Source organism: Pundamilia nyererei, unplaced genomic scaffold, assembly GCF_000239375.1.
Source record: "Pundamilia nyererei isolate P.nyererei 1_Seehausen unplaced genomic scaffold, PunNye1.0 scaffold00018, whole genome shotgun sequence".
NCBI classification, from domain to species: domain Eukaryota; kingdom Metazoa; phylum Chordata; class Actinopteri; order Cichliformes; family Cichlidae; genus Pundamilia; species Pundamilia nyererei.
This window is the reverse complement of record NW_005187419.1, coordinates 1,302,000-1,327,337: the sequence shown is the minus strand read 5'-3', so window position 1 is coordinate 1,327,337 and position 25,338 is coordinate 1,302,000. Positions and strand designations below refer to the sequence as shown.

General features: G+C 40.1%; 1 protein-coding gene across 1 annotated transcript; it reads right to left on the bottom strand.

Moving 5' to 3' along the window:
- Positions 1-111: 111 nt before the first annotated feature.
- On the bottom strand, positions 112-25,338 carry ttyh3a (tweety family member 3a). The gene is made up of 15 exons (XM_005726032.2): positions 24,962-25,338; positions 24,369-24,591; positions 21,591-21,760; positions 18,905-19,016; positions 18,531-18,751; positions 15,890-15,985; positions 15,210-15,282; positions 14,295-14,370; positions 10,161-10,216; positions 9,442-9,534; positions 8,605-8,697; positions 7,760-7,896; positions 6,333-6,506; positions 5,828-5,903; positions 112-2,025 (listed from the first exon to the last, which is right to left on the bottom strand). Exons 2-15 carry the CDS (start codon positions 24,492-24,494, stop codon positions 1,954-1,956), a joined length of 1,575 nt encoding a protein of 524 aa, XP_005726089.1. The 5' UTR covers positions 24,495-24,591; positions 24,962-25,338; the 3' UTR covers positions 112-1,953.

Sequence of the window (25,338 nt, the reverse complement as noted above, 5' to 3'; positions counted from 1 at the left end):
AATTTAAGTCTATTTACCATATTCACATTAATGAAGTAACACACGGTGCTTCTACAAATCTAAACTAAAAACAATAAACTAGCAAACCCAATAGAAAAAAAAGTTGTTTAAAAATGTAGAAATTAAAATGCCAATTTCACAATTTTTTCTTCATTTTGTAATAGTTTATAACCAGTATAATAGCATTGCATTACAAAACAACAAAGAGTATGACTATCTAAAGGAGAAAAACTGCATCAGTGTAATAACGTTTAACAGAATATAGGTGGTTCGAACCAGTCAGGCTCATTTTCTCAACAGACTTTAAGTAAAGAGATTAAAAAAACAAAACAAAACAGTCAGGGTTGTGCTTAACTTGTTGGCACAGTCTCAACATCACCTCTTGTACTGATCACGAAGCACATCTAAGAAGCGAGCTGAGGAAGCAGAAGTACAAACATCTCACTGCACGTTGCAAAGTTTGTCATGCTTCAACAGGAAACGTAGCAAAGAATTTTCAGATTGTACAGAGAGCACAGTTGTTGCAATCCCTTCACAGCATCCACTCACCCGTAACAGTTTTTGATTATAAATGCTAAAACACATTTGAGAAACACTGCACTGCCTATGCATGAAGCTTCTCCTGAAATTTCTGTTGAGATATGCATATTTTCTTTTTACATACACATGTGGATTAAGAGAGTTAGTCACTGGGAGGAGGAAGCGGTTTCATTTTGCAGGGAAGGGTATCATCGGATATAGATGTGTGTGGACAAGTCCCAGTTTTGCTAAGGGAGCACATGATTTTATTTAACAGGAACATGGTTAATGCATACTATCCTGAAGTGTGTAAGGGGAAAGAAAATAAAAAGGAATATAAAAAGAAATCTCACACACTCCCCTGCTTCACCATCTCTCTCTCTCTCTATATATATATATATATAGATAGTTAAAAGTGTCTGCTTTTTTACTGCTTCCAGTAGTATATAAAAGAAAAATTAATCATCTCACTAAGTGCTGCTTCCCTACAACACAGTTCAACTTTGTCCAATCCAAATTATGAGCTACAATCACAGCTTCACACAGTCCTGGCTGTGTAACAGGGGCTCAACGCAGTCTGAAAACAAACAAAAAAAACAAAACACGCACACTCCACAGGAAATAACAGGGTCTCGAAAGGAAAAAGAAAATAAAGTTCTCTTTCAAAGGACTATAAGACGTGCAATACTGCAGGAAAGCGGTTTCCAGAAATCAGGTTTAAGACAAAAATGCAACAGCATGCCAGTGCCAGAGAAATCCAAGTGTGTGGTGCATGTGTCACGTGTAGACATTAAAAATAACAATACCTTGTACTTTTAAGCCAGAAAGCAGAAAGCAGTGCTGAGGAACTGAGAAAAAAAAAGTTTTCTTTTTTCCTGTATGTTATGCTTTAGAGGAGACAGAAAAATACATGAACTAAAAAAAAAAAAGTTTGTATGAATGTGCAATGTATTCCTCTCTGAGTATGGTACAGTACTTTACAAATCAAAACAACCAGTAGTAATCAATGTTAGTCTATGAGCATTTCCAGAGTCCTTGACACAGCAATGCTTGTTAGATGTGACTGGTACGTGTCATGGTGCATTCATAAAGACAAAAAAAGAAAAGAAAGATTCAAAGTCAGCCCTGGCACCATCATGTCATAGTTAATTTCCCAGCACCAATGATGATTCGTGCAGTAGTAAACGTAAGCCAAGGAGATGTAGACAAGTTCCTGCACTCATAACTCATGAGATGAGATTTGATGGATGTCCCAAAGCTCTGCTTCAACCAGCCAGCGAAAGCACATTTGGTTTCATATATTAAGTCAAGTCAGGCAGCAAGAAGCAAGAGACTGAGAGAAAAATTATCTATGGGGGAAAAAAAGATGATGGAGGGGCTTTCTGAGTGACTTCAGTGGCATCAGTGCTGCAGACCAGATGAGCCTGTCGGGGTCTAATGCGCTGGAGTGTTGTTGGGATCTGGTCGACTGTTGGCGAGGTACTTTGCCCGCATGCTGGAGGTGTACTGTGAAGAAAAACAATAAAGAAAAAAGAAAAAGACAATTCACATCATGGTTTCACTTTTTTCCAGGTACCACTCCTCAAAAATACTTGAAACCACATTCTGTGTAGGATTCAAAAGGCAGATTTTTACCCTTACAAAAAAAAGAAATAAATAAAAAGAAAAGGTAAGCAGCAGCAGAAAAACAAACAGACATACAAAATACATACATGTACAACAGCTACAGAGTACACAGACATCAGACTAGAAAGAGCTGGACGCAATTTAGGATCATTTTGACCCTCTTATCCTGCCAGACTTCGTGCTCGCTTGCAGGGCCAAACATTCATATAGATTTAGGATACAGCCATGCGTTCTTTGAATACAGGTGATGCAAACACAAAGGCTGCATTTCACACTCCTGTCGAAACACTTGGTTGGCACTTTGTCAGATTTTGAGATCAACCCTCAGAGCCGTCCAGACAGCCTGCTGATATGAAAGCCAAGTATTTCCAACAATATGGGCTGAAACATCAACACTTACCATGCACGTTTAAGTAAAATATTCAACATTAGAAGGGCTGTAACCGTAGACTGTATGCTAAAGAGGGACAAAGCCGCTGTGCCGTTACCCATCAGTTATTTTAAGTCCTGCTATAAAGCTTAGCTGAGCATTTTCACTGTTCTTTTTTTTAACTAGATGTGATAAAATGGACAGATGTGTCACCTTACACCCCCATGCAGCAGTGATTTATTAATTAATAGGTAGCCACGCCCTGAAACATGCAATGCTGTATTCTTTCTTTTGCCTATAATGGTGATTATAATTTACACAATGTAAGACTTAAAAAGTGTCTGAGATAATTAACTCATCAGGATATGAGTCACAGATCAAAAAGGAGAAGAGGTCAGTTTTACTAAGGACTTCTATACTGCTGGACTCCGACATTTGCTCTCGGCTCCAGACTTTTTTCGGGTAAAGTAACTGCCCCCTTCTGGCTATTAGAAAGAATGCAGGGTTTAAACACTTGTGCACTGGGCTCACTTTTAAGACTTTAAAGCTATCTGCAGGTTTTATACGCAATCTATGGCTGTAATTGTCTGTCCATCCATTCTCTTCCACTTATCCAATTCAGGGGGCTGGTGGGGATGGAGCCTATCCCAGCTACAACAGGGCTAAAGACAGGATACACTCTGGACAGGTCAGATGGTGGGATTCAAACCCAGGACCTTCTTGCTGTTAGGGAACAGTGTCAATCACCATGGCGATAATAATTTAGGTTAAGTTTACAATTTCATTGTTTTTTTGTTTTATTTTTTTGCAAAAAGGATTAGAATTCTAAAAATAAGTTATGAAATGTAATTTAATCTTTCCAGTTTTACTGAACAGTTTAAAATCTTCTAGGCTGGGGAAAGTTATTAAGGCTGAACTGTCTGTAAACATTGTCAGCACCCTGCAGTTTTCTTACTAGCTTGTCTCAATGTTTCGAATCCAGAAACAAAATAAAAATAAATAAATTAAAAACAAATATCAGTATTTTCATATTTTTTCCCCACGATGCATTTCTTCTCAATGCAAGAATTCAGGCAATGCTGGATTCAGTTCAGAACACCGTCATTACTTTCTCATCCACATTGTCATAAATACTTACAGAGACTAACAAGCACAGGTGTTAACTATTCGTTTACATACTCAGTAACCACTGTAGTGATAATGGTGGTGCTTGAGAATGTAAAGAAATGATGGATGAATTTGTTTTTATCGTCAAATGTAGTGTCAGTGAGGAAAATGTTAGAAAATAGAAAGACACTAAAGGTCATACCAAAGTCAGTACCTTTAAGTGATATGTCCCTGCTTTACACGCCAGTAAACAATCCTAAAATACTTTAAAATGTCTACTTGTAACTCCCATGAGATCACCCTCGAAGCCAAGAATCAAGACAAAGCACATCCACATTATCACTGAAATGGTTTAATGGACTTTTAATTTAATGTTGACTGTTGTTGACTCATAGATCATGGTGTGCCTTAAGGCAGAGTTACAGCTTCCTCCCAATATATCAGAGTTGCAGGGAGTAAATGGACATGCAGCCTGGGGCCACAGGAAACAAACATCAGGTGAGACACCAGGTAGGACATTTAGCAAGAGTCGGGAGAGAGGGGGAGTGAGGGTGAGGGGTCCATTAGATCTGGTGGGTCCTAAATAAAGGGTGAGTAGAGCTGGGAGCTTGGGAAGTGGTACAGGGGAGGAACAGGCCAGCAGGGGGAGGAAGCGGGCATGTTTAGTACCTGTTAGCATAGCAGATGAGGTTACCAAAACGATCTTGAACTCTCCGAAGGCTTTAACTGCCAGCAGTGACCGCTGTTACTGTCCGCAGCAGTCAAATACAACTGTATGGATCCGCAGAAGCAAAAACAAAAACGACAAGAAGAGAGTATATAGAGAAGATACACAAAGCAGTGTCGAGGTCCAGACAGACACACAGACACCGGGGAGAGCAGGAAATCTGGTGATGTTCAGGCCAGGTATACGCAGAAGGGAAAGACGAGGTTGCCTCGTGATACAAACCAACACCATTTTAATAACTCTTCGGCATCAAAACACATGCACAGGGATTTATAGCATTGTGTTATGCCATTTGTTTACATTATGTTTACTCAATGAACTTCTGATCACCAATAAAAGCAACGCGCTATGGACAGTATGCAGGATTTTTCTCCTCTCTGTAACTTTTCAAGTGACACACAGAAAACACTGGTGACAGCATGGCACTTCCATTAGCTGTGGTAGCTTTTCTTTTAAGGGTTGTGAAGAAACTATACCCTGGACAGGTTCGAAACTTCAGAGAGGCAGAGAAACATTCATGCACACATCCACATCTGTGGGAAATTTAAAGTTCCCTATTAAGTCACCTTTTGGATTTTTAAATTGTGGGAGAAAGCTGGAGCTTCAAGAAGGAGAAAGCAAGAGTTCTGTCGCCCCTTCTTTTAACAAGATCAAGTACAGCACAGCACTGCTAAAGCTGGGAGAGACTGATTAAGACTTAGAAGGGTGGATCCTTAAAAAAAACAACAAAAAAACAAAAACCCAAATCAAAACAAGAACAAAACAGTTCCCAGAGACTCATCTCTATAAGGCTTATACTAACAAATGAGCTTTTGTTTTTTGGCACGGCAACTTTCACAGCATAAAGTTTCCAAAAATCTTTTAAGGAAGTCAGGAACTAAATCTGGCGGGTTCTGGTGAATTTACTGGGGTTTTCCACGACTAACACGGAAACCACAGCTTCTTCAACGATTCACAAAACAAAGAAGTGATTAGAGCTTTTACGTAGTAAAACTAAAGATATGGGTACTTTTTCTTATAACAAGAAATTTGAATAGGTTCTCTGTTCAAATACATTAAAAGAAAAATGTGTGTAAACAACCTAAGGGCAGAGGCAGGGGGTGATAACGAGAAAGGAAAGCGAGTTAAGCAGAGAAAGCGAACAATCTCCCGATAGTTTCATGGTGCCAATGCCGTTAAGCAAAGATAAACATCCATCAAACAGTCAGTGCATCATGTGCAGTGGAGACAGATGCTCTGAAGTTCTCTGTCTCTCCTTCCACCTTTTTATGTCCGCTTACCATTAATTAATTAAACTCCAAGGAAGCATCAAAGTCACACGGCAGTATATAGACACCACCTGTCTAGTTAGCTTCATTCAACATGTCTCTTAAAATAAAGTTAACAGTTTCTAGTTTAGTTCTTCAGTTTTTCCTCTGGTGTAAAGGTGCAGACTGAATACTTTTATGAGGTGCTTTGACAGGAAAAACAACACTTACCGAAGGTGGAGGAGACTCTCGTCCTATCAGTGGTGTGTTTTCACAGCGAGAATTAGGGAAGTTGGCATTCTGAGCCCTGAAGGGAAAAAAAAACACGATTGGATCAAACTCAGTGACCACACAACTACAGTGTCAGTACTCACAAACAGATTTGTAGATTTGAAACCATACACTATAAGCATGAAAATCTCCAAGTAAATTATAGCGATAAAAATCATCATTCCCTCCTCAAGTTTCCCAAAATGTGTGCATTATTCAGGAGGCAGACGGCTTTGATTTTCACAGGCATCACAGCTGGAGAACACCAGCTGCATCTGCTGCACATAACATGGCTTGCTATAGGAGTAGAGCTCTGTCTAGGGACAGATAAATTTGCTCCTGAATACACAAGGAATCTAATGTCAGCCTCACTGTGCATAATCTGGGCTGTCTTGTAAAAATATATCATCCACCCCTCTTGCCTTTAATGTGGTTTTCCCTTTAAATTTCAACAGTAATGTCTTACATGTACTCTGTGACGGGTGCGTTGCTGACGGTGTGGGCTGCAGCAGGGATGGAGGTCTCGCTACCATAGCTGCTACCACAGCTGTACAGGCTCGGCATGTGAACCCGGTACAAATTATCATGGTTCTGCCTCCCTCCATGGCTCAGAGACTCGTCCTCACTGTCCTCCTCGCTCCTGCAAAACACCACACAACAATATAAAACCACCACCAGGGGGACCCCGTGTCCCATCTCACTGATAACAAAAGAACATAAAGACGCCACGTGGTCACGTTTTTCATTAGTCTGAGTCACATTCTGATTCAATTTCATCTCTGCTTCGGGAGGAGACAATAAGATAAGGTCTCTGCTTTTTGAAGCAAAGAAGATGACTCAATTCATTGGCCCTGCTCCTTCAAAGAGCCCTACTTTTGCATGTGATTTTTAACAGACCAAGGAAAAAAAAAATTACTTCTGCAAGAACAATGGGATTCTATTTGGTTCTTTTCAAACATGGAAGCTCAGTAGTGTATGAGATAACATTAACTGATTAAACATGGCCTGTCAAAACAGAGCAACAATAACGCTGGCAACATGGAGCCTGTCTCCCTCTAGTGTTCCCACAGGCTGATTTCATGCATTTTTAATCCATGACATCATGGAATCTCATTCAGAGCACTTCACAATACAATCACTTGATTCTACATGGTCAGGAAAACTGTGCTAATAACTTACTGACAACACTAATGCACTGGAAATGCTAAACTTCGATACTAAAAGCACATCTTGATAATGACCTGCCATTTCAAGCTGTTAAGTAATTAGCTGCATTATTACAGCAATAAAATAAAACAAGCTTGGCAGGGAAACTGAGAAAAACAGACTGGTAGCATGTAATCCCTTGCTTTATAACAGGAAGCTCTAGCTGAGATCAAACTGATGAACATGCCCCCCCAATGGTAAGTTAATTATATGGAGCAGCTGAGCTGAGCCTAAGAAACCACATTCCTGTTAGCAAACCATATCTGCTGTTAATAAGAGAGAAATCAGAATGATTTCACCCCACCCCTGCAAAAGACCAAAAAACGTAGTGAGATAGCACATTTGATGGGGGTTTAACAGGAAGTAATCTATTTGAGGATGCAGCTAGAGCCTCCTGGACCTGTCCCAGCAGTGAACAAAGACCAGTCTTTCAAGCACAGACAAACGCAAGTCTTACAGAAAAACAATCATGTTTCTCTGCCCATGTAATTTCTTTGTAATGTAAAACCAAGTGGCTACAAAGACATGCAACAAATTCATGATTAATTAATGGGCTTTTCCTCTTGAATTATTTCTCACTGTATATAAAGTCCTCAATATAAACCTAGCTTAAAAGCTTTTGCACCACTTTACAAGGTCTTTCTGATGAGGACTGTGCAAACTGTATGAGGTCAATGAAAGTCGTACCGCTTGCCTCTCCAGGTGTGCGGCACACTGCACACAATGGAGCTGAACATGAGAGCAGTGACGAAGGAGAAGAGCACGAGGTAGATGAGACCCTCAAGTCCATCATAACAAAGTCCCGTCATGGCCTGGACGTAGTCCTGTAACAAGCACAGGTGTTCATTTTAGTTTTTGGAAGATTTAAACAGGTTCAAACAGTTTTGTTTATTTATTTTTTGATAAACATAAGGGGAAAAGGCAAAATAGAAGGGAAGAAGTTAAAAAGGGGTCTTTAACATGCGTCTGCTTTGACTTCTTGTTTAAACTAGGTCAAACAAATGAGATCACAGTTGGCAAACTAGAGGGGAGCAGAGTAGGTTTTCATCTTTTCATCGTGACTGAAAATGTTTGACTATATGCACTGCAGGAAAAAAAAAAAAAATTGTATTCTGCTAAAGTCTCTCTCTTTACATAAAATAATTGTGTTGCTAGCCAAGGAACTCTTTGAGAGAGACGAGAGCAGATAGCACCAAGAAAAGTGCTTCACTTGCACATGTGCACTTGGAATTTGGAAGCCACTGAGGGACAATCTTCCAAAGCACAGACATAGCCAAGTACTTGTCATTCAGCCAGCTTCATAAATGGTACACAGCCAGCATCAGTTGGACAAGAACTTGCATACAGGAAAGGAAACATTATTTATGATGGCAGGTGTAGTCAACTGCACAGGCATAAAAGACGGGCTGCTTTATACAACTAAGCTGCACTACAAGGATGTCAGTACAAATCAAGTCCGCTGGCCCTTTTTCAATCAGACAACGAGCAACCCCACAGTTAACAGTGTCTCAGTTTGTAACTCTTCTACTCACCATGTGCAGGCTGCGACAGTCCACCAATGCAGTGAGCTGATGTAGGCTGATCTCTGTGGTGTTCAGTATCCTCTGGATCTCTTCCAAGCGTCCCTGTAAATTAGCGATGGGAAACTCAAAATGTGCACTGTTGAAAAATGGCTCAATGGCTTGAAACCACAAAAAAAGAAAACAAAAAAAAAGTGGAACAAAGTAAAAATCAGAGCAGTTCTCATTGTTTACCTGAAAACACACTACACAGTAAGTTTCCTCATCCTGTCTGTTAATAGTTTAAACACTTGACAATAGAGAATGAGATAATGTGATTATTCAATGCACATTTATGAGGGATTTGTCTCGCTTCACTATACAGCAGTACAAAGGAGCCAGAGCTGAAAAAGCAGATTATAATGTATGATACATTTTAATGGACAGTTCCCTTTTTCCCTCTAGTTCTTTTTTTTTTTTTAGATCTGGCAGAAAATGTCTGATTGCCAGATAAAAAAAAAACAAGTGTTTCCGTCACCTCAGCAAATTTCACTGTGTGGGTATGTGAAGTGAAATATGCCTCCCTCTGTTCCCTATGTCAGCTCTCCTTTAGGCCTCTGTCAACACAGTAAGGACCATCCCTGGACAATAGCATAGTGTTGTATTGACAAGGGCCAGTGAAAGCCTAATGCACATAATGCAGGTCCCAGGTGGGCTGTCAGCAGGCCTTTATGTGGACAGGTGCACTTCACTTCTCTGCAGGCCGCACAGGCCCCATTCACTTGTATGTTGTGTCATCACAAACCGTTAGAGATACCATGTAATGTGGGACTACAAGTAAAGGGTAATTTATTGGTGTAGGAAACATACCTTGGTTTGTATATACTCTCTGGTGGCAGATCGAAGCAGTTCAAACACATCATCCTGCATTTCCACTAATGCTTTGTGGCTCCCGGAAAGCCTCTGAAAAGAAAAAAAGACAGAATATTGTAGCAGTCCAGCATATTTCAAAAGTATTTCCATTTTTTAAATCAGTGCCAGAGGCTTTCAGTGGCTGTCTCCTTTTGTAGTCAAGCTGATGTCTTGTGAAATCACGCTGAGTTTATAGAGCTTCAAGGCTTATATAATGTATATATAGCGCTTCGTTCTCTATACACAAGGACTAACAATAGATGCCTAGCTTTAGCTGCACTCAAAACTTCTAATTTATTCATGGAGCTTGAGAAATTAAATGTAGGGACTCCATTAAAGAAAACCGCAGTTTCACAGTAACTGTAACTTCTGTACAACATCTCTCATGCCCAACACCCTTTGAAGCAGCCCCACACTATCACCATGGACGTACAGGAAGTGCTGCTCTGCATCAGCTTTCCTGCTGGCATAATGAAATGTATTGTATTGGAATGGAATACATGGAAAAAAATTGCTTTGAGGCAGTGCGAGTTGCCCATGGTGCCTACTTGCATTCCTCCTAATAACAAGGTCATACATCATGCAGAAAATATGTCTGTTGAGATTTCAGCATTATGAGCCTGAAATGGTTTGGTTTAACATGCACAAAGATGGATCTAATAACACATGTAACAAACCTGCTGGAAGGGATTGCTCTGCTCCAAACTGCAACTAAGGTAGTACTGAAGGGTTTCTGCAAGAAAAAAACAGAACACATATGAACATGTTGGCAGAGGCACAAGAAGTTACATGTAGGGCTGCGGCTAGTCTTTATGACGACGTAACTTGAAAGCGGTTTTAACTGCCAAATATGTGAACTTTTAAGTTTCCTCAGGATGTTTGTTCTATTCAACTGCAAAGAGGTTAACAACATTTGTTAGCTTATCATATGGCAAATGTGGCAGCTTTTTCAGCTGCTCCCTTAAGGCCAGATGCCCTTCCTGACGCAACTGTTCCAGGGATATGCGTTTGAACCAGGAATCTTTCATGTGCACTTGTTCAGTTTGCTCATGTATGAAAACAGACATGTATGTTGCTTATTTATTATGTATTAATATTATTCTTTTTATCCTGATTGCATTACTGTTATATTCATTATTCTTCTTTGTCTTTTATACAATGAATATCTAGCCTGCAACGTAATTAATTACAGGCACCGTTAGCTTCACTGTTTGATAAACACTTTTTTATAAAAACAGATATATGACAACACATTCCACTTAACTCAAAATGCACTAAAAATTAGAGCAAAATATATTCACAAACAACCTGCACATAACCTATGAAAGGAAATCCTTGCTTTCATAGGTTGAGACAAATTAAGACGCTTAAAAAACCCCTACCATCAAATAGAGGATTAATCAGCTACAAATCTATTTAAATTAAAAGATACCAGTAGCAGCTAAAAAACTGCTATATCACTGTCAGATTTTGTAACATGGTCCAAATGTCTTGCACATCACAATAAGCTGACCTTAAAGGGGAACTAGTAAGCTAATGTCAAGGACCATATATTATTCTTGTAGTCTAGTAATATAGCTCTGCATGATTTACAGTTCAAAAACAAATGTGCATTTATGCAATACTGGGCCTTAGTGCGTTATCTCAGTTCATCCATTGTGTGAAAATAGTTATTAAAGCTCCTGCCCCTTTAAAGGTTTTTTGTGTTTAGCTTTCTTGCACAGCAGATCTGTAAAAACTTCTGTGCTCACAACTTGTGCCGACTGCGTGCAATGACCATGTTAAGGATATCCCTCCCCTTTGACGTCAAGCCAAAAATAGACAAGTGCTAGAAACAGCACAATTAGAGCAGCATGAAGCCTGAGCTTTTGACTCATGAGTTTATTTGTGCAAATTTGACCTTCGGTCTTAAAAACATAGCCATGTTTGAGAATCTACTTTTTCATTGGGAAACATACAACAACAACAAAAAATTACTAACATAAAAAGTCAACTTACTACTAGTACAAGTCTGAGTCCAGGAACATTAAGTACACAGGGGTATTCAGCTGCTAACTTTGTGTGTCGGCCTTTTAGCACTAGCCAGGCAATGCAGCAGGTTTCTGAATGTTTATTGTGAACCCCAGAGTTCAACAATCAAATTTTATTTATGCAATTTCAATTTGCAACAATGGCCTCAAGGCTTTACCAAGCCTAAAGATCCTACAATGTTAAATACTAAAAGGAAAAAAAAAAAGAAAAAGAAAAGAGAGAGGGCTCAATCTCACTAAAAAGCTGTGTAAAGGTGGGCATCAGATTCTCTGCATGATTATCAGTACAAGTTACCACTTTCAAAACATGAGATACTGTCAAAAAGTACTGATTATAACTACTGCAGGACAAGACAGCTATGGCTTTTTTCTATATTTCTCATTCTTGCATCACTGTGCTTCGTCTTCACAGAGTCACTGGTTCAGACATTAAGATTCAAGGCCAAAATATACTATGTTACTGTCTAGTTTTGAGTTATTGAATGCTGCCTTGTAAGACACTGATGGCTACTGTAACTATTAACAAGTTAATCATGAGCTTTGAGGTTAAATGGAAATGTGTTTTTCTCCTAACGCAGCAACACTTGAACAATCAGCACTACACAGCCAAAGAGAGACTTAGGATTAAGCCTTTACTGCAAACAGCTTCAGGAAAACAACACCTCTAGAGTCATTGTTAAATTACAACATGACCATACTTGCAACCTGCTTGCAGTACACGATGAGCCAAAGAAGACTAATAAATTTTTCAGACTTTCGCTTGCTATTACTGGCCACTTCAGTTAGGTTAAAAATCACAGAACTGAGAAGGAGTGGATGAGAAATGCTTTTGCGTGAGAGCGTGACTCAGAAGCGATGCAATACAGAAACGTCCACGGATAGAGGCAGTAAGAACACCAACCTGACACATGGTGTTAGTGACGTCCAAACTCACTGCTGTGTCAGGAGCCTTTTCCCACACAGCTGAGCATGAGAAGCGAATTTCCGGCATTTAAAAGTACATATCAGCAAGCTTCTGTTGGTCCAGCTCTCACAACTACACCCACACATTTATATCAGGAGGAGCAGATTTCCTGAAGTCTGTGGATGAACTACGGATGCCTCATCATGGGGTTGGGATCAGTTTTTGTGTCACTTGGTATCAGAACATAGTTAAATGATGACTCAGTTATGGCTTTCATGATCAAATAAATATAATGGACACTAAGTGGGTTTATATAATTTTTATAGTATTATGCCATTTCCCCGTGAAGAAGAAGAAGAAGAATTCGTTTTGCTCATAACTCTGTGAGGAACCCTCAAAAGAAAGGACAACAAACACGTATTGTTCGGTATTATGATTTGAACCAGTGAGCCATGCCATCAAGATAGCTTTGGCATCCAGTCACTGTTAGATTTTTAGCAGTCAGAACAAATGAATGAGTTGCACTGTGAGTATTCCCAAACACAAGGATGTGTTGAAAACCAGATGTCATATAGACTAAATAAGCAAATGTTCACAAGGAACCAACTTCCTCCAAACACAGAGGGATCAAACGCACAAATGCAGCTGTTTTGAGCATTTATGGAGTTTCTGGAGTTCAAGCCTGCTCAGAGTCGCAGCTCATCTTTGTCACTGTTGCCACCATTTGTGTTGAAAACAAACCATCATAATAATAGAGAAAAACCGGCTGCAGCAGAACAAAATGCAGCCTAAATTTCTCTCTGATAAAATGCCTAACAACCACACAACGAGAAAGCACACGCATGAAAAATAACATTGAGTGTTGTTGAAATGATGCTACCACAACCACTGAGGGGAGAAAAGCAATAAATCCAGTGCTGTAATAACACTTTGTGGTATCCAGAGATTTGTCTAGTCCAATTTCATGAAGGCAAAAGCTGTAAAGGAGAAAAAGACAAACACAAGAACAAAGTCTGGACTTACAGCAGTTTTTTCCCCCCACTTTGTGTTAATACTGTAATAGCAATATACTTACTGCCTCATCACAGTAATAATAAGTGAGTTCCTTTTTTCTGCTAAATAGTTAGCATGTGTTTAAGAGAAAAAAAGCAAAACTGAAAACCCCCACACTGCATAAATTAGCCCTAGGGTAAAATAAAGCGTTAAAGCTGCAGCATTATACAGTTCAGTGCATAGTGAGCCAGTGCTCATTGTTCAGATTAACCATACAACGGAGCATTTAAAGCTAATGTCCTGGTTTCTGCCCAAAGCATGGCAATCTCCATGTTTAAGAGATTAGAAGAAGATATATTTTGTTAAGCTGATGTCAAATAAGGGATTTTAAGCAGAAATAGGAGCACCAAAATCCTTGGTGGCGCTTATAACGTGTGATTATGGGTCTTATTTCAGAGACACATTATCTTTTTCCCCCCTTCCAAGGACTGAAGGAGGATGCAGGAAATATACTGCGCCCTGGATACTGTGCTCCTTGGTTCTTATCTTCCTCATGCAAATCCAAGGCACTATTTTCCCTCTTACATGAGTCCCATCATGAGACAGATAGGGCAATTACTAAAATCAGACAGTTTGAGAGCTGTCTGTAGTGGTTTTTAAAAAGCAGCCCCTTGTCCTTCTGCCCCCAATGCAGATGTGGTAGTAGTACTTGGAACCTGCTATGGTCTATGGAGAAGAGCAAGGATGACCCTTCAGAACAATGAGACCTCAGTGCAGCACAACAAAGCATTCAGATCCTGTTCTCTGCCCTTTCAAAATTCAGTTATTTTGAAGAACTTACTGAATCTTTACCACATAATGATCTTTATAAGAGGAGCTCATACCTTTATTGATGACTTGATACTGCTTTGTCACTTCAGTGACATACGTATCAGGAGATGCACAAAAGTCACTGGTGGTCTAGAAAAACAACACAAATTAGACTTATAAATGAAGAGGACTCAGTTGGTGACATTTGCATTCAAATGCAGTCAAACGCCATCACAGGCATGATTGCAAATGAATCATCATCTTTGATGAACTGATTGCAGCTTTAAAAAACAAAACAATAAACAAACCAAAAAATAAACACTTCATGTCGCTGGCTCCCTCAATCTCTGCTGAGAGCAATCAAACAAAATTAATAAAATAAATAAAATAAATAAAAAATAAGCACATTTAGGTGTGAACAGCTTGATTCATCTGCAGGGGAGGAAATCCTCCACAGGGATATTTAATTTGCATAAATAAAGATTAATGTTCATCAACATTTTTCAACCTCCTGGAAAATTCATTTAAAATGCCTCTTTAAATTATGTAATACAAAACAATATAAACAAAATATATGGATTTATTTTTTGAACCTGAGTGAAGCAGCCAGTTTTACCACTTTCTGCTTCTGGGAGCACAAATTGCAATATTACCCCCATAGTGCATAATAACCAGTTATTTTGCTTCTAATCACACATCTTAATCAATATCATTAGTCTTAAGGATTTCTGTAATAAGTACTTAGAAAAATAAATCACCTGTAAATTGTTATAACTTAGTAAAGGGAGTTTCAGTAGAAATAAACAGGTCTTGTGTAGCATAGTCCTTCTCATAGGCACTGCTATTTTCATGACTATTTAGTGTATTACTCCTTATATCTTGACTCATGAACTCTACTAGTTAAATGAAATAAAACTCTGCTCTGCAGCCACAGGCTGCCCACAAAAACTGTTTTCCCAACAGGATCATGCAGTGATGCAGAAACTTACAGCAGAGACAGCGAACTCCAGCCCCAGGGAGACCCAGCTGATTACCAGAGCCACTACACCAAATAGGCACACCCTGGGGAGAGAAAGGAAGTGAGAAGTATATTTAACCAGCAGCAGCTTTCATGTGCAAAAACAACTTAATCCACTGCAGAAAGAAAGATATTTAAGATAGAAAATTTGACAATTTATTCAACACACAAAGATCTGCAGATCAATCTTAAAGAATAGCATCAGCTGCAAAGGCAGAAGGATAGAAGAGGAAAGCAAAGGAAATCACCAACATACATACATGGATAGATTACATAAGCAACTAAAATCAGATGCAGCTAAACAACAATATTGAACAATATTGAGTGATCCAAAGAGAACACAGGATATCCAATATCAAGAACTGATACTGAGAGTCTGTGTTATTATGTGCAAAGATAGTACATAACAAAATAAATGCAAACCTGTCAGGCCAAAAATGTCACTTGTGTCAACAGTAGTTATCAAAAATACTGATCTGATCATGATGCGATGCTCCCGTGAAATTAGTTTTAAAAGGGCTGACATTTCAAACAATCTTTTTTGTATGAACTGAACAGTAATGAAGAAGTGGTTTCATGTATGGTAACCGCCACTCAGCTAAATCATTTCCCAGGTCACAAGAGTTTCCCCTTGAATCTTGTGAGACTCACGCTATGAGTGTTCCTTTGGAGTTGCGAATGAGGCCAAACAGCACCAGAAGGCAGATGAGGACATCGAACAGAAGCAGGGTTATGTAGCCCAGCCACCTGTGAAGACACATGTCATTAACAACAAATGGTCAAAGCAGCACAGCTAACCATCTCTCAGTAAAGAAGTAATTCTCTTAACATCAGTCGCAATGATTTCAGCTTATCCTGTGTATTATAGGTATGCCTCCTGAAAGGTTTGTTACACTTGAACATGAAACCTAAAAAAAATAAAGAAATGAGAACCTGAAAATAACTGAGGTTAAGTCATACTTGTCTTGGGGCAACTTGTAAGTGACATGTCATAAGTAACCCAGAGGGCAACCCTGGTGTGTGAGAATTAAAGTTACCAGCGAATATTTATACTCATTTACTGAAAAGGATGTCAAAGGAGGGTTAGGGGCCAGATGAAGAGCGAATTAGAAAAGCCCTCTGAGGACCCCCAAAATAAATGAATAAATAAATATCAAGGGACCAGTTCACCATGCATCTGGTGGCTGGGCAGAGCAGCCAAAAGTAGCTATAGGGGTCAACTCGCCTGTGGGTTCGAAGCCTTAAGGACTTGATGGTAGTCAGGTGCAGAAGCCCTAGCGGTTTCACCTCTGGCTTTCAAAAACTGACTTTTGGTACCACTGAATGTCACATTTCTGGTGGAGAAGGAGTCTGAGGTGGTGAGTGGGATAATTGCATTAGATATCCCGAGCTTAATGGACAGCTCAGGCTACGAAACCAGTTTCGTGGAGTGGGGGGTAAACTTCCATCAGGTCCACTCAGGAGTTGTCTAGGTGAGTGGCGGTGGGCAGGAGTGGGTATATTTGTAATCTCCTCGTTCAGTACCTCCCTGCATGTTCAGGTGAAAGAGTGAGTCATCGATACTGGGGAACTTTAATGCTAACATAGGAAATGACAGTGTGATCTGGTTGGATTTGAACGGTCTGCCCACTGTGAACTTGTGTGGTGTTCTGTTTTTAGACTTCTGTGCCAACTACAGTTAGTGCACAATGAACACCATCTACAAGCATAAGTGTTTTTAAGTGTTTCACAGTTTAATCATCAAATGATCAGATGCAGCCGTATAACTTGGACACTTGGGTGTAGAAAGGAGCTGAGCTGTGGTGCTGGCACAGACATCAGAGTTGAAGGGAGCTGTTGGAAGAGTCCTGTTGGACTTGGTTATCCTGTTTGACTCCAGAGACAGCTGAGAGGTATTGGTAGCTCAAGCAAAGTGCAGCTCTGGCAGTAGCTGAAGCAATAGCTCACGTCCAAGGAGTTCAATGAGACTATGGAACAACTCATAGGAGGAAGTGGTGCTCTACTCTAAATTGGCCCATTGCTCTAAATGCAATGGGGATTGGGGAGGATTTCCTTAATACCACTGACATGCCTTCCATAGTAGAAGCAAAGTCCGGGGGTGACTCATCTCTCGCAGGAGAGGAGGTCACTGTAGTTAAACATCTTCTGGGTGGCTAGGTGAATGAGGTTTGCCCTGCATTTCTTAAAACTCTGGATATTATGGGGCTGTCCACAACAGCTTTCCACAATGTTTTCTGCAATACTGATTAGAGGTCTGCAGCAGTGCCTGTGGATTGGCTGACTGAGGACGGGACTTCTACTTGCATATACAAAAGGGTGGCTTGGCTCTCCCTTAGAGATAAGGCGAGTAGCTTGGTCATTTGGGTGTGACTCAGAGTAGAGCCACTACTCCTCCACAAATGAAGTGGTTTGGGAATTTGATTAAGCCCCAGGCAAGACCCAAGATTGGAAACCGTGTCCACCTGTTTAAACTGAAAGATGTGGCTGGGAAGAGCGAGGCTAATAAGCCTTTTTAGGCTGCTGTCCCTGCAACTTGGATAAAATAAGATACTAAAAGAGCACAATTTAAACAAAAATATATGCTTGTAGCTAGGTGGTAGCATTCCTTTTCTTCCCTGTAACTATTAAATCACATCTTTCGAATGCACGTAAGAGCAAGTATTATGGGAAAGGGTTTATTGTTAACAGACTGTGAACCTATTCTTCAAGGATATAATTGGTATATTTAACTGACACCACAATTCCAGGGTATTTTTCCTCTCACACTCACAGTTGTCCTTTGGGGGTGCTGCCGATATCAGCCTAACTGATCCACATATAGTAAAGGCAAGGAGTCTCTGTAACCTTATTTGACAGAAATCTGTACATTCAGCTGGCTTTTCTGACCATGTGATAAACAAAGATATATTTTATGCATGAGAAAATTAAACACTGCTTTAATTTTCTAGCAGAGAAATGTAGTCCAGGCTTGCAATTTTTAAGCACGTCAGCTACCTAATTATGCGCTGAATAACTTAAAGAAATTCCTGCTTGCTTGCACCTACCATTGCATCCTGCTAACTTGAATCACTTAAGACATTTTAATACAGAAATACATCCAACACAGCAGCACTGTCTAACTAGGAAAAAACTAACTAAATTTCAATGAAATATAAATGCTGTAATAAGCACCAGTAAAACAGTTCAATTTTTTTCTGCATCATTTTAATAAAATAGATGTAGCATGAGATAATTAGCCTGCTGTTATACCACTGCAAAAAGTGGTGCTTTGGCTCCACTGTCCCAGTCTTACCTGTACCAGTCAAAAAGCTCAATCTTGCCAGCAAACTCATCCAGGGAGATGTTGGAGTTTTCCCAGAAGGGAATCTCCACCATCTGTCTGACCAGCTCATCCAGCTGGCCCTGCAGCTTTTGGATGATGGACAGGTAGTCTGCATGCTGTGCATACTGCCCCTCAAGCTGTTGCAGATTGTCATCAACTGTCTGGTTCAGTGAGGAAGTACTGTCATAGACCTAGAGCCAAAACAGGGCCAAACAAGGCCATGATAAGAGTTCAGACAAGAAAAGCGGGGCTCACTACACAGCTCTAATGAAACTGGGGTTGCTTGTGGCAGCAAAGCGATTAATTATTAAACCTCTTGGTATAATTTGTGCACTGTGTCTTACCAACTTCTGCACTCCAGTGATCGTGCGGTTAGCATGGCGGAGAGAATACGTCATTCGATTCACTCCATCACAAGTCTCGCCGTTCCCATAGAAACCGACGGCAATACCAGCGCTGAAGGGAGACAAAAGGAAGGGAGGGGACACAGGGTGGTGAGGAGGAGGGATTAGCTAAAAAAGACACAGAGAGGAGACAGAGAAGAGAGCAAGCCAGGGGGACAGCTAGCCAGGGAGCGAGGCGTGTGAACTCTACATTAACCCTGTCGGTTCAGACCCCAGTCAACAGGCTCCTTTGAGCTTCTGCAGAAAGACTCCATACAGAACCATGGAAACACAGAGGAATGGACCAGCTATGCCCCAAGCCCCACACTATGACTGACAAAGGCTGTACTGAGGCAGGAGGTCTGCTCCCATTAGCACAGGCAGGCCTCAAGCTGCAGAAAAACAGCTCTCTCTAATGCATGAGCAACAGTTTCCGAAAGCACATCGATGGCAAAAACAGTTTCACATTTATTAAAATCCTAATATCATTGAAAACATACAGAATTAACTATATTTACAATAAAACTGTTTGATATATTCTAATATTTCAGTGATAAAATATCAACTCCAATTCTGCACAATAATAAAGATTTAGCTCTGACATCAGTTCCTGCATTGCAGATGTGGACATTTTGGAAGCACTTATGCTATGACATTCATCCTATAAACAGATTGTATCAGATGAAATGATTATGAATGAACCATTGTGGGTTAAAAGTGTTCAGCCAACAGCACTCAGTAGATCAGAAGGTTTTCCCTTTTCCTGGAGTGCTGCTAATCTCTTCCTCTCACACTCTGCAGTGTGATAAAGGTAAATAGGAGCAGCTTCACAGTACAAAACAAACTAAACTCCCTGGTGAGATGTGACCCTGTGGAAACTCTATACTATTCATAAAAAGAAAAAAAAAGTGAGAAGATAATCCCTTTATTTTTAAGTGATGCAGTTTCTTGTGCAATGATACTGTGATGCTGAGCGTGGACCCACTGTCAACGAACAAAAGCAAAGCAAAACAGAAATGTCAGATCTCTCCAACTTTTTTTTCCCCCTGCTCAGCATTTATGCGCGGGTAAAAGCGCGCACACAGATACGGTGATTGTAATGCAGTTCTTGTACTCATCAGGTCCCCAAGCTCTATGTGCTACTGTGAATCAAATGTGATGGCTCTCTTGCGGCCCATCAACAGGAGGAGGAAAACAGGAAACAAATTCAGTTTCCAAGGACAAAAACTGTGTCCAGATGGTACAATTCTTACACTATGCACTTAAAAAAATAATAATGTAAAACCTAAAAGTACATAATGCTCATATACTGTACATCCTCCTCTTCACAAATTCCTGTCACACTGTTTATTCCCATCAGCACAGTTGTGGTGGCAACAATCCAACATACACAGGAATGCAACGGTTTTTAAATTATTCTGTCTACAATGGTATGTGGAGGCTTTCAGTGTGGGTGTGAGTGATGTACTGCCTTAGATGGTTCAGGAAGACATTAGCAACAATACAGAAACCACTGAATGAAAACTAGGTGACTTGTAGCAACAAAAGCGAAACAGCTGTTAGTACTGCAAAGTAGGCAGGCCAGTAATTAGACTTTCATCAACTCTGTGACAAGCAATTGATAGGACTATCAACTTGAGGAAAGGATACTGCTGATTGACATTAGATCAGGTTGTAAATACATTAGAGAGTTACCTATGCAGACAGACCCTGACATTTCCACTAATTAATAACCATCAGATACAAAGTCTGGGCTTTATTTCGATGTGGTTATTTTCCAACATCGTAAGCACTTTCATCCAATTTTGCAAACTTAATATGATAATACCACAGTGAACCAATAAACTATAAAACTGCACAAATTTAGGTATTTATTGAATTCATCCCTATGAACTATGTCACAAAGGACTGCTTGTTTCAGCACGGCTCAACCCACTCTGAATCTGTAGCAGCTGACCACATTATTTGCATATTCAGCTAATAATGGCTTTAGATTGGTTTACTGCCCTTTACCAATGCTTCAAAGGCTTTATCTCTGGCTATGCAAATGCAAAGCAACCAGTACCAAAAAAACCCCAAAACAACAAAAAGACATCTTAATGCCGAGTGCAGTACCTCCATTATGATTTGCTCCAAGCAAACTTCTATAACACTTCATACTGTTAATCATACTCTAAAACAAAATCAAATCATAAACCATGTGTTATCTGAAAACGCTATCATTGACTGAATTATTTCATTTTATCATTGGGCTCCTCATAACTCCGTATAACAATTTGTTCAACCAAAATTGGTTTACAAAACACTATTACAAAACAAGAAGAACAAGAGTAGCGCCATGAGTTACAAGCGCTAAATAAACAGTCACACTTGCCATGTTTTCCAAGCTTTAGAAACAAAGAAGGAAATTCATAAACACCAAAATGATCAAACATCCATTTCATTTTAACATAATCAGAAAAACCAAAACATTTCTGGATTTTTTTGGAGTCATTTCAATAGATGCATCCTTTGCCAACTTCTGTGTTTGGGGATCTGACATCATGGACTGAACCATTGCCAGTGTTTAGGCTGTCTGTATTGTTCAAGAGTAATATGTTATCACCAACACTGTTTATCACCACTGCAGTCCCATGTTAATACTCACCTACAGACAAGCGTTGCAATAATGACACACCAAGCTGTGCAGCAACAGTCGGCGTTGGGCTGCTCCTCGTTTTTTTTCCGCCGGCAGCACAGCCAAATGGAATAGAAGAGCAGGAAGAGGAGGTCCAGAGCCAGACAGGCAAGCGCCACACCTCCCAGTAACAGGATTGACTGGTAAAAAGAAGAATGGAGTTATGGAAAACGTCATAGCTGTTACTGGTTTCTCCTCAACAACAACAACAACAACTGGGATAAAATGCTTTTAAAGTGTCCCACAATGGAAATGCACACAACTTCAAGTATGTTGCTATCTTATCTGAGTGCTATTTTACACCCAGTCTAAACAGTGGTGTGTGCTTCAATGTTAAACAGAAACATGAAGACAAAATAGTCTGTTGACTGATTTGCAAACTGAAAGACTTAACTGAGAACTTGATCTGAGAAACAACTGCAAAGAGCAGCAAAAACCACAAGAATGTATAATGATGTACAATGTGATAGTCAAACCTCTCTCCACTAACTGTAGCTCTTCGTATGTAGGTCAGACAGAGGGCCTATGTGTTCACTGCATGCTCCTGAGGATTCATTGCTGGGGCAGATTTCCATCCACTTTTGTTTTTGTGAAAAACCCAGTGTTGTTCTACTCGTTCAGTTTCCCCAACAAAGCATCGCAGTGAATGACACGCCCTAGTGACCTGTGCAAAGCAGCGAGTGAACACAGCCAGCATTTGACTACTCCCCGTGTTCCCAGTGACATACACAAATAATGCCATGCCTCATCCATGCTGCTCTGCATACTTCAACCAGGAGGAAAGACTGATCATAATGAGGATTAATTTTGGTGCATCACATCTTTACCATCTGGGCAAGATGTAAGAATGACATACTCAAAAGTTGAATCACCTAGATGCAGCCTGAGCCCCATTAATGTCTCAGCCATCTGGATGAGTCAAGAATGTCCCTGAAGCTTGAGAGGGAGCATTGCACTGGCAATAATTAGCAGGCTGTAATTAAAGTCAGTCAATAATTATGGTTTGTAAGCTGTCCCAATGATAACACCTTTTATGTGCAGCACTTGTCATGAGAAAACTGAGAAAAGGAACATATAGCAGATAACAGCTGGATTACCCTTTTAATAGTCTTGTTAAAAGCAACAGGGATCTGTTGCTTTTAAAGAGATATTGTTCACACTGAACTTCCTGAACAGCTGTTATCCAGTAGGGGTGTAACATTTCGCAAACTGGGACCAAAGGAATTCTTTTTTTCTCAAGTTGTGGCATGAAGTGAAATATGGTTTTTGAGAGCTGTTATTCTTTTGTTATATCCATCAACTCCTACCAGGATAGCTGCTGTGAAAAGCTGTGAACTTTATACTCCTTAAAATGCTCACTTGCTCCAAACTAAAATCTAATCGCACCATTAAAATCAATGTTTAACTAAAGGAATTTGATAGCAGGTAACATGTTAGTTCGAACAGGGAAATAATCAGAAGTGAAAGTGTAAACATCCTTTTAACTGTATAAGATCTGGACCATGACCGTGAATTGCAGACGCATGTCTGGAACACGCCTTCCTCGTTTCAGAGGAATCGTGATTCACTTCTCGATTTTCTGAATCTTCTTCCTTGGTAAAAGGGAAACGGGGTTAGATCTTGATGCATCTCTTAAAGTTAACTCACGTCTGTAGATTTTTACACTTGTTTTCAAAATGCTCCTCTACATTAGTCTGCCTGCTCTTAGTAATCACTGACCCAGAGCTTTATTAAAAACCACAAAAGTACTCAGGATTTGGTAATGACGCACTTTCTAACACCAACAGCATAAAGAACATAGATAAAAAGAGGAATTTAAGTCTGTCGTCATAATTATAATTATTATCAAACCTTTTTGCAGATCTCTCTTTATTAAAACCTAAATAAAAACAATTACTTATCAGACTAGCTGTACCAGTTTCCACACAATTAAGGACTGCAAAGTGTTACCTGGATCTAACAACATGGCTTTCACAGATGATAAACACCATCTTTGTTGAACATAAATTCAAAAAGAAAGCAATGCATTGTTCATGGCAATTCAAAGGTATTTATTGATTAAAGGACAATAGAACTAATGGGTCTGAAGAAGGGAATAACCACCTAGAGCTGGGTACCTATAATGAACATAACAAGTTGCAGAGACTCTCCAAAACTCTCACTTTATGTGACCTAAATTTAGAAGATTCTATTTAATATTAATCACATGAACAAACGCCCTGCTTTCCCTTCCCCCCAGAGTCTAAACTACTCATTAGACTGTGCAGAATCCTCCTTAACCCCTGCTCTCAGTTTAACCTCCCCGATGTGAGTCTGAGTCTGAGGAATAAATATATTTTTCCTTTGGGTACTCCAGAGTCTTAATGCCCCCCATGTGGTGTAACAAATACTGACCATGATAAGATTACAGGGAAAATAAGACATAAGGAAGTGGTTGCTTAGGTCAGCTTATGTGGCCTGGATTACACTATACATTGCCAGCTGGTTAGTGTCTGGAAAGCTACACACACAGATGGTGTCAGGGATCAAAAGGTGGAGAGAACGATCAGCTGCCACCAATACAACTAATAATATTAAATGACAACCTTACAGGAAAGAAAAAAAAAACAGACTGTAGCCCAGCATGCCCAAACATGCTACAATTGCGAAATGGAGGTTTGGGATTTTATCAAACTGATACCGAAACAAGCACTTGATAATATCACATCCCCAAGTGTGAGTCTAGGAACTTGTAGGGTATTATTTTACCTGTTGATACGTCCAGTCTTCTGGTCTGAAGTCACTGCTCGTTTGCTCGAACCTTAAGTTGAAATGTGGAAGTCTGTGCAGCAGGTTCACCCACCATGGTGGAGTGTAGCTAACCACCGCTGCCATGGGGAGCAAATGTCAATGAGATCCACGGACAACGGGCTGGAGAGAGGGGATGCTTCAAAGTGTAAACACGGAGGGGAATCCACCTCATACAGTCAATCTGTAGCCGGGGTGGATGACAAAAACACATGCAGTAATGTTTAAGTGTTTTCTTCACTCTGACAATCATAAACATTGCATTCATTTATTTTTTACCTACGTATAAAATCCTAAATGCTTTCATTACATATTAATACGAGCCCGGACAAAACAACAGCTCGCTAACTTCACAAACACTGATGCAGCTAGCACTCAGCTAACCTTAACTACTCGATGTAAACCTCAGTCATGCTAGTTACTTTCTGTCAACTTAACTATCTCTGGCGTTGTGTGACAGTTGGAACTTTGCTCTAATGTTAGCTGTAATCTCTCAAGCACAGAAGTCCATTTAAAATCACATAAAATCGTCGATTTTTAAGAGCTACTTATACCCGTAAAGTAGGTTAGCCAGCGTTAAGTCTGCTAACGTTAGCCGGTTTAGCTGCTAGTTAGTTGCGTCCGCTGAGAGTCGAGGAGGAATCAGAAGAACCAGTCTCTTTTGTTTCACTTGGCATTCTCCTCTGCGGTTTATTGCATCCTGCCTTGCTCATTTGATAGTTCCTCATTTCATCTCTCGCAGTCTTATCCCACCGCAACGACTCAAACTACCGAGCGAGATCTCCAACCAGTTATCGTTCGTGCGGGAGGCTGGAGCCAACCCAACTCGGCGACTGTTCACGACATTCACCCAGCTGGCAGCCAACCCAGCCCCGGCCCGCAAAAAGTAGCCCAACACCGTCGATATGTTTTAAAAAATAAAACATGACCC